At 34.6% G+C, this 9,847-nt stretch overlaps 1 protein-coding gene across 1 annotated transcript; it reads left to right on the forward strand.

Moving 5' to 3' along the window:
* Positions 1-371: 371 nt before the first annotated feature.
* Positions 372-1,629, forward strand: LOC136223941 (stemmadenine O-acetyltransferase-like). The gene has a single exon (XM_066012121.1). It carries the CDS (start codon positions 660-662, stop codon positions 1,386-1,388), a length of 729 nt encoding a protein of 242 aa, XP_065868193.1. The 5' UTR covers positions 372-659; the 3' UTR covers positions 1,389-1,629.
* The last annotated feature ends 8,218 nt before the right edge of the window (positions 1,630-9,847 follow it).

Consider the following 9,847-nt stretch of genomic DNA (forward strand, 5'->3'; position numbering starts at 1 on the left):
ACCGTGTGATGCGCCACGTTTTTGGACAGCGACAGGCGAATCACGCTCATCGCTTTTCTGTCCAACAGCTTCCACTCTTCATCATACATATCCTCCGGCTGCTCACCCAGAGGCTGGTACAGATCTTTACCGTACAGGTAATCCTCGATCTGCATCTTCCAGAAACTGAAATCTGAACCATCGAATTTCTCCACAGGGGTTTTTCCGTCTCCCATCGTAATTACCCTCGCTCCGATACTAGTTGTTAAGAATAATTGAAATTATGATAAACGAAAAATAAGCAAACACACAAGAATTGTTTACCCAGTTCGCCACTCGATTAGAATGATACGTCTGGGGGCACTACCAAGCCAGGATATTTCACTATAATGAATGAGATGCGGATTACAAAGAAAGAGGTTACATTTATACTCCTCAAGAAACCCTAACCATCTGAAACCCTAACAGGCCTAAACCCTAACCGCCCCCGTACCCCCGTCCAACTCAGCAACGAGTTGGATCGCTGCAGTTGGACCCATCGCTTCAGTTGGGTCTATATATATTAGTTTCCAAAAGCCCAATAATTTTATGTGTAATCAGTGGAAAGCAGGACTACTATATGTGTTGTTATATTCTAATTTATTTTTTATAAAATATTTGTTCCAAGATTCAACATTAAAATGGAAGTTTCAGTTGTATCAGTAGAAAGCATAAGACCATCTTCTTCACATGTTCGTCATCTCAAACCTTTCAATCTTTGCCTTTTAGACCAGCTTATACCCAACGCTTATACTCCTCTAATTCTCTTCTACAACACTAAGAATTTTCATCTGAAAAACACCCAAATCACAGCTCAACTAAAATGGTCACTCTCCAAAACTCTAAATCTCTACTACCCTTTATCAGGAAGAGTGAAAGACAACCTTATAATCGAAAACTTCGACTCGGGTGTTCCTTATTTCGAAGCACGAGTAAACAGTCATTTGTCGGATTTCCTCCGAGATCATCAAATAGAAACGTTGAATAGGTTCCTTCCATACCAAAATTTCTACAGACAACTTGATCCAACAATACCACAACTAGCTGTGCAAGTGAATGTTTTCGACTGTGGCAGCATTGCTCTCGGCCTGTGTTTGTCCCACAAGATCATGGATGGAATAACATCCTGTTCCTTTCTTAAGACATGGGCAGCCAATTTTAGTGGTTCCTATAAAAACCTCATACAGCCTAGTCTATCCGAGTCTTCGTCGATGTTTCCACCGCAGAAATCATTGTCTTCTCGCTATACATCATTGATGGATGGCATTTGGTTCGGTGAACGCAGGTGCAAGACAAGGCGATTCGTGTTCGATGCTAATTTGATTGATTTGGTGTATGATCCTTTCGATTTCTTCTGTTTGAGAAGATGATTTTTCAATTTGTCATATATTGAAACATGTTCTGGGTTGTAAAAGCTTTATTGGGTGTGCATTTCTGATTATGTTCTTCATCTTTGTGTTATTTACTTCCATAGGTCGTATTCGAGGATTAATAATGCAAATTATGCAGAAATTCAAGTTTCAAGAGTTTTAAATAGGAGAAATTTTGTTTATTAGGGAAAAAGATGAAAAAGTTATATTTACTGACAAAGTTGGTGTTGAAATAATAAAATTATAATTAATAGCGTCTTTAATTTGGTTAATTGTATTTTCCAAGAGTAAAATTTTTTACTCTTCCCTTGTACATGTGAAAGTTTATATATTTGATTCAACAAATTGGTATCAAGAAAATAATTCAATTGAAGCATGGATGACATTAGATGAGAACACCATGGATGTTTTGGAAAGTGATCCTGAATTTCTTGCTTTTTCTTCTTTGAATCCATGTATAAGCAGTGTCTGAGGCAGGGAATAGAGTGTCGGGGTGCAATTACAGTGTCTCTAGACCTTTTTCAGACCAAGAAATGTCTGAAACCATCTCTCCCAGGATGGATTTGGATGGCCGGGTCTAACGATCCATTATGAGTTTAGAGCTTGATTTTTTTTATAGATTTAATTTGAAATAAGTGTTGTGTGGTCTTTTATGTTACAAACCAAAACATTCGGGTTTGCAAAATTTTCAATTTTTTTTGACTCAGCCAAATTTAGGTAATAAAGAACTCAAAAAGAAAATTTTCAAGAATTAAATAATATTTTAAGCGACTTTAATTCTTCAAATTTTTAAATTTGAGGTCATTTATGTATTGTTTTTTGTGGAAGAGAAAATTAATATTTAGAGAGAGAAAACTTCAAAAATGATAATTTTAACAAATAAAAAAGTGGTTCCATATTAAACATGATACTAAACAATTTTAATTCTTGAAAATTTTCACATTGAAGTCGTTATCAGTCAAATCTAGCAAGTCAATAAAAAATGATTTTTTTTTTGCAACCAACAAGGGTCAGTTGTAACAAAAAAAAACATAAATATTGACCTGCAAAAACATGAAACCACATTACATTTATTTGAAATTAACCATTTTTTATATTATATTGTGCTTTGTATTTGTTTTTTTTATATTACATTCGTATGTAAAAATTGGTTTGTTCCACTCAGATGATAACTATCACCATAAGGAAAACAGTAATTAGCAACCAACGTTTAAGACCAGATTAAAATCGGTTGCAAAATTGCAACCAATATGGTTGCAAAGCGTTGCCATTGGTTGCAAAGGTGAGGATTCGATTTCTTAAATAAATTTGACACAAATACGGTTTCAAAGTTCTGCTGGTTGCAAATATTGATTAAAATCTTGTAGTGTAAGAACTTTCTTTTTAATTTATTATTGTAGTGGTTATTATATCATTCATATAATAGATTAAAAATGAAGTTTTTATTCTAAGGCGCGTGCTACACATCTTCCTCATGCAGTGTATTTTTTTTACAACCGAGTGATTAATTGATTACACTGTACGTAACTTCAAGGGGCTAGCTAAATAATTTATACAAGTTGAGGGAGCTATTAGGATATTTGAAAGTTTAGGGACCAATCAAACATTTTGGACAAGTTTATGGGATAAAGCCTAAAATAAAAGTAGCAAAATGAAAAAATAACAAGACTTTTGAAATGGTACGCTGGGTTTTTCAATAATGATGGCAAACATTAAAATTTAGTTATTGATGCAACGGATAAAACATAGTTGTGCTAACAAGCCTGTTGATTTTGGTCGGTTGAATGCTAGAAAGTTAAGGTTCTATAAATCTGTTGACTCTACAAATATATATCATATATATATATATGGAAAACACATTCTCTAACTAATAGTTGATTCGACGCACAAATATCCTATTAGAAACTTTCAAAATTATGATAATTGTATATATCATATACACATATTTCATGATAAATGATAATTGAAAATTAGTGAGTATTTTCTAAAAAAAAAGGCTAATTACAATCTAGCCCAACTAAGAGGGGTCATTTACATATCTAACCCACTTTGCTTTCATCTTACCAAATTAGACCATTTCATCCACTTTGGACAAAATTACCCTTAGTTCTATTGATCGATGGATCTGCTCCTGCTTCTTCTTCTTCCGCTTCATCTTCTTCGATTTCTGATATGAATCGTTAGCGATTTTTGAGATTTTTGAAGTATTATGTTCAATTTCCCATAGAAATGGTATGTTTTTAGCTTATACGCCTTCTTTTCTCGTTGGTCTTGCCTCTTTCTTCATCTGTAGGTATCGTTTCAATTTTCTATATTTTCCATCATTTTCCTCCATTGTTGTCGCATTTGTAATGAAATTTGTCGCATTTCGTCACAAATGCGACAACAGTTGTCACATTTCGTCGCAAATGCAACAACACTTGTCGTAGATGCGACAACTCTTATCGTATTTGTGACGAATTCGTCACATATGCGATAAGAGTTGTCGCATTTGCGACGAAATACGACAACTGTTGTCGCATTATAGATGAAGAAAGAGGCAAGACCAGCGAGAAAAGCAAGCGAATAAGCTAAAAACATACAAATTCTATGGGAAATCGAACATAATACTTCAAAAATCTCAAAAATCTATCAGAAATCGATACATCGATCAATAGAACTAAGGGTAATTTTGTCCAAAGTGGATGAAATGGTATAATTTGGTAAAATGGAAACAAAGTAGGTTAGATATGTAAATGACCCCTCTTATTTGGGCTAGCTTTGTAATTAGCCAAAAAAAATAGTAAGCATTTATTCTCTTTATATTCAAGGAGAAGTTTTCTCATACTTAATCAATACTCCATTTATTTGTAATATCTAACAATATATTCTATTTATTCTCTTTATGTTCAATGTCATGTAAATATTATCTACTTTTATGTAAGATTCGTTTTTTGGGTTTTTTTTTGTTTTTAAAACACTTCTATATGTATAAAAATACAACTTATTAAAATAGTTTAGTGACTCTCTCTTCATTTTCCATATGTGATTTATTTCGCCCATGCTTTCATTGTTCTCTTTTAAAGCCGATTTTTGCTTAGTTCTTCCACTTCCATTATAACATCATCCTCATAATTCTCGAACCAACACATTGTGTGTGGAGAGTCGACTCTAATATCAATTATATCAACTTAGTCTAATACTATGTAAAAATTACCCGTTCAACTCTCATTCCTTGGGTCCAGATGTTCTAAAAATAGGTCAAGTCGGAAATTTTTAAAACACCATCCTAATATCCTCAAGTCAGGCAGTATAAATCAGTTTAGTGACTCTTTCTTCACTTTCCATGTATGATTTATTTCACCCATGCTCTCATTGTCCTCTTTCAAAACCGATTTTTGCTTAGGTCTTCCACTTCCACTGTAACATCATCCCCTTAATTCTCGAATCAACACATTGTATGTGGAGAGTCGACTCTAATATCAATTATAACAACTTAATCTAATACTATGTAAAAATTACCCGTTCAACTATTCCTTGGGTCCAGATGTTCTAAAAATAGGTCAAGTCAGAAATTTTTAAAACACCATCCTGATTTCCTCAAGTCGGACAGTATAAATTAGTTTACTGATTTTTAACTGCCTAGAAGTTAGGCCTTTTTAGACAAATGCTCTTCAATTTTATGTTAATTACAAATAAAATTTTAAATAACTAAACATTTAAAAAAAAACTTAAAACTATCAAATATTATTCTTACGGATATTAATGTTATTTTGTAGGTACATTGTGTTATTAATATTATTGGATTGGCATATTTTTATTTTTTTTTATGTACATTAATATAACAATTATTAAAATAAATATGCTTTTTTTATTTTTTTGGAAGCAATATGCTTTTCTATTTTAAATATTTTCTATTATTATTTTTTATATTTTAATTATATTTATATAATAATTTATTTATTAAAAATTAAAAAATACAAAAATACAAATCCGATCAATTCTCGATTGATTGCCAGTATTCTATCCGTCAAACTAGCGTCTAACACTTTCTACAACCTTGTTTGTATCTGATAATGACTTTAAAATGCACAGTAGTTTTCACTTAGTCAGTAACTGATCAAGCGAATTTGGTTAGTCACTGTTAGATTTAGGATTGTTAAAATCATATGGTGGAGATTAAAATAATCGTATGGATTAGATTTACACCTCCTAAATCTAACAGTGATTGACTAAATTCACTTGGTCAGTCACTGACCAGGTGAAAATCACTGTTAAAATGCATAGATGATATTAGAAATACTTTTAGTAATATAGTTCTGTTACTTCCTCTCCATTTCTAACATGAGACTTAATTTATTCTTACCTTTACCGTTATTCTTTTGGCATAGTCTATTTTTTTCTCTTTCAATTACTTTTTCAAGTATCATTCCTCAAATATGTGATCCACATTTTCAAAGCATAATCTACTTTTTCTTTTCTTTCAATTACTTTTTCAAATATCCTTCCTCAAATATGTGATCCACGTATCAAAGCATAATCTACTTTTTCTTTGTTTCAATTACTTTTTTTCCGCATTAAAGTTGCTTTATAATTTCTTATCATGATTTCTTATTACATTTGCATTGCCATTTTTCACACTTAGGGGAAGTGAATTTCCTTTCTTTTGACCTTTAATCAAGTAAGTATCAACATATAGTTTTCTTAATTACCTGAGATAAGTTTTACTATATATTATGATAATAAAATCAAGGGTAATTAATTTATTAGTTCCTATATTTTGATGAAACACACTATTTAGTCCTAGTATTTTCAAAAACACACGGTAAGGTCCCTAATCTTTTTCTCGGTGAACTGTTTAGTCTTTTCGTTTGTTTGTTAGATTTTTTACCGTTTATGAATTAGGAAATGACCAAATTACCCTTTACTACTTATCGTTAAAGAAGGATATAGTCAAACAAGATGAAGACAAGCAATAACTTAAAATTTGAATTCAAAATTTACATTCAAATTTCAGAAGAGGAAATCCAATTTAGAAGAAATAACTATTTGTATAGAAACAATAAAAAAAACACAGACCCAATGCTTACGAATCTGAACGATTAAGAAGAAAATCAAGAAGAAGAACACTCAAAGTTGATTTTAGATGCTTTAAAGTCTAAAGGAAAGGAAAATAAAGGAAAAGAAGAACACAAAGATAAGAAACAATGAAGATAATGGTCTTATATATTTAATTTTGTGGTAAAGGGTAGTTAAGGCATTATATTTTTATTTTAATATAGATTTTGATTCAAATCCAAATTGACTAACAAAATCTTTATGAGAGTCTAACGGCATGGACTAAACAGTTTACTGAGAAAAATGTTAGGGACTAAACGGTTCATCGAGAAAAAGGTTAAAGACCTTACCATGTATTTTTGAAAATACAAGGACTAAACAGTGTGTTTGTCAAAATATAGGAGCTAATAAATTAATTACCCTAAAATCAACAAAAGTTCCAATAAGACATGTGTGACTTTTATAGTAGACGTGGCACATTTTGCATAATGTGGCACATCCTAATTAACTTAAAAAAGAAAAACAAATTAAGAAATTACATCCTTATCTTATCTGGTGTGATGCCCAATTAATATATAGTCAACTGCCTTTTATACAAATCAAAATTCTAATAAGATTTCCATAAAAAAAAAATCTAATAAGATTATATATGAGTTGAGCCTCTTATGAGCGGGTCAGCATTTAGTTCAATAAAAATTCGACCGTGTAGATGGACTTAAGCGCTGTTTTAAGATTCGATTCATAACAATCCGAGCTTGTGAATTTTCTTACTGTTAATCCTATCCATGTCCACAAACTCATATTAAGAAAGCTATAGTAATTTTTTCTTAGGATGCCGAAATATTGCACTGTTATTTGAGCGAATGAATTCGTTATCCCATGTTGATGACGAATTAACCCAAACACCTACGAGATAATTTCAATATTAACCAATGATAGAGGAATAAGGTGGGAAGGGAGTGCATTTCATAAATGTGCTAATCCTAACGTGTTTGTTTGTATTATTTTGGTTTTCACATTCTTACATTAATTTTTCATAAACATACATTAAGTCGTGTTTATTCTCTTTAGCCATAGTGTGTCAGTGGATGTACCTAGTAATATCGAACCTCCATCCATATACCATCATATACGTATGTTGTGTAGTCGTGGTAGTAGATGTGCCAATTACGTCGAACCTCCATCTGTATACCACCGTGTACATATGTTGTGCAGTCATGGCAGTATATGTACCAAGTATGTCGAACCTCCGTCTGCATACCACCATATATGTATGTTGTGTAGTTGGACAGTAGATGTGCCAGATACATCGAACCACTGTTCTTATACCTTTGTATACGCACGTTGTATAGTTGTGTCAATAGTACATCGAACCCCCATTCGTTTACGACCGTATAAGGCCCTGTTCTTTGTCAGTTAATTTCAGTATCAGTAATTTCAGTTCAATTCAGTTCAGTAGCATTCAGTTAGTTCAGTTAAGCTTAGTAGCATTAAGTTCAGTTCGGTATTTTGTCATTATTTATTATGATTATAATTATTTATATATAATTTATTATTATTTATATATAATTTATTTTTTTTTGGTAGAAAAGGAAAAGAAACAAAAAACAAAAAACAACTACACATGGATTAGTCTAGGGAAGCTTACCCCAATCATATCCTCTAAAAGAAGAGGAGAGAGAGCGATAGGGGGAACGGTAAGGGTAGAAACACCTAACACCCCCTCATGGCCAGCCGCCGCCAAGTGATCCGCAACACGGTTCTGCTCTCTGAAAATGTGGCTGAACTCTAAGATCTCAAAGGAGGAGCTAAGCCTTTTAATTGCTCTGATAAGGTTGCGGCTATGAAGACCCATGACATGATTATCCGAAATCATTTTGATGGCCTTCATGTTATCTGATTCCACAAAAAGCCTCTTCACACCCAGCCTTTTAGCAAGCTGGATTCCAGAGAGAATGCCCCAGAGCTCCGTAGAGAAAGAAGAACCCAACCCCAATTCTGGGTAAACCTAGAAAGCCAGGCGCCTCCCGCATCTCTAAGAACACCTCCGGCAGCAATCTTACCATTACTGAGGCAGGATCCATCAGTATTCAGCTTCACAACCCCCTCTCTTGGCCTGCTCCAACTCACGAGGTGGACATCACTACTCTGGGAAGGTCTGGCAAGGGACTCTCCTTTGAAACTATCAATAATAGAGGAGAGTTTCTTCAAGAAAAACTCAGCTAAGTTTGGCATAAGCATAGTTTTATTACCAAAAATCTCATCGTTTCTCCATTTCCAAACTTGGTGACAGATAATGGCAAAGAAAATGTCACCATGCTACATATAAGATAGTAACTTTCCACTAAGACCAACAGAGAACCAGTCGTCCACTGAATGGGCCATGAAGGAAGAGAAAATGTGTTGTGGGAGAATTTTCTTCCACACCTCTTTACTCTTAGGGCAATCCCTAAGAGCATGGCACAAAGATTCAACACGGCCTCTACATCTACCGCAAGCTCCAGAGTTCGCCAAGTGCCTTCTGTGCCTATCCGAGTTAGTAAGTAACCTGTCCTTAACGCCCAGCCACAGGAAGCTCCTAATATGGTAGGGGACTTTGAGGGCCCAAATGGTCTTCCAAATATCCGAGGGATGATCAGACCTATTGAGGGAAAAAGCTTCAAAGGCAGATTTGCATGAATAAACTCCATTGTTAGTCAGCGCCCAGAATTGCCTATCCATGTCTTCCTCTTGATTACTCACCTTCACTCCCCGAATTCCAAGGAGAGTCTCAAGGCTAAAGAAAGCATCAAATTTAGGCCAGATCCAGTCCCCTTCAGAGTCCACCACATCGGCAATCCTCCAGTTGCGGATATCACTAGGCAGGGGGGAAGTACACACATCCACTAAAGGTTTATCCCCAATCCAGGTGTCGAACCAGAAGCTAATGGACTTACCATTACCCACCTCCAGACCAACCCCCGAGCAGAACTCAGCAAACACGGCGCTAAGCCCTTTCCAGAGGAAGGAACAATTGATAACTCTCTCCTTAGGGCCTCCGAAGATCTTATCTTTCCGATACTTACCACAAAGAAGGCGAACCCAGAGAAAGGAGGGGCATTGCCACATACGCCAAAGGAGTTTCATTAATAAAACTTTATTATTATCCTTAGCTCTCCTAATGCCCAAACCACCTGAATCTTTGGGCTGACAAACCTCACTCCAAGGCACCAGATGGATCTTTCTTCCCTCCGCAGCTTCCCCCCACAGGAACCTCCGGTTAATCTTATCCAGATCATTAAGCACAGGATCCGGAAGCTGACAAGCCTGCATGATGTGGTTGGGAGCCGCACAATTCACAGATTGAATTAAAGTCAGGCGGCCAGCGAGGGAAAGAGTCTTGGCTTTCCACGTGGCACACCTCGTATTGGCTTTGTCCAAAG

This window comes from Euphorbia lathyris, chromosome 3 (genome assembly GCF_963576675.1).
Source record: "Euphorbia lathyris chromosome 3, ddEupLath1.1, whole genome shotgun sequence".
In the NCBI taxonomy this organism is placed as follows: Eukaryota; Viridiplantae; Streptophyta; class Magnoliopsida; order Malpighiales; family Euphorbiaceae; genus Euphorbia; species Euphorbia lathyris.

Excerpts from the sequence above, each read along its gene's own strand:
- LOC136223941 (XM_066012121.1), top strand. The coding sequence starts at position 660 with ATGGAAGTTTCAGTTGTATCAGTAGAAAGCATAAGACCATCTTCTTCA.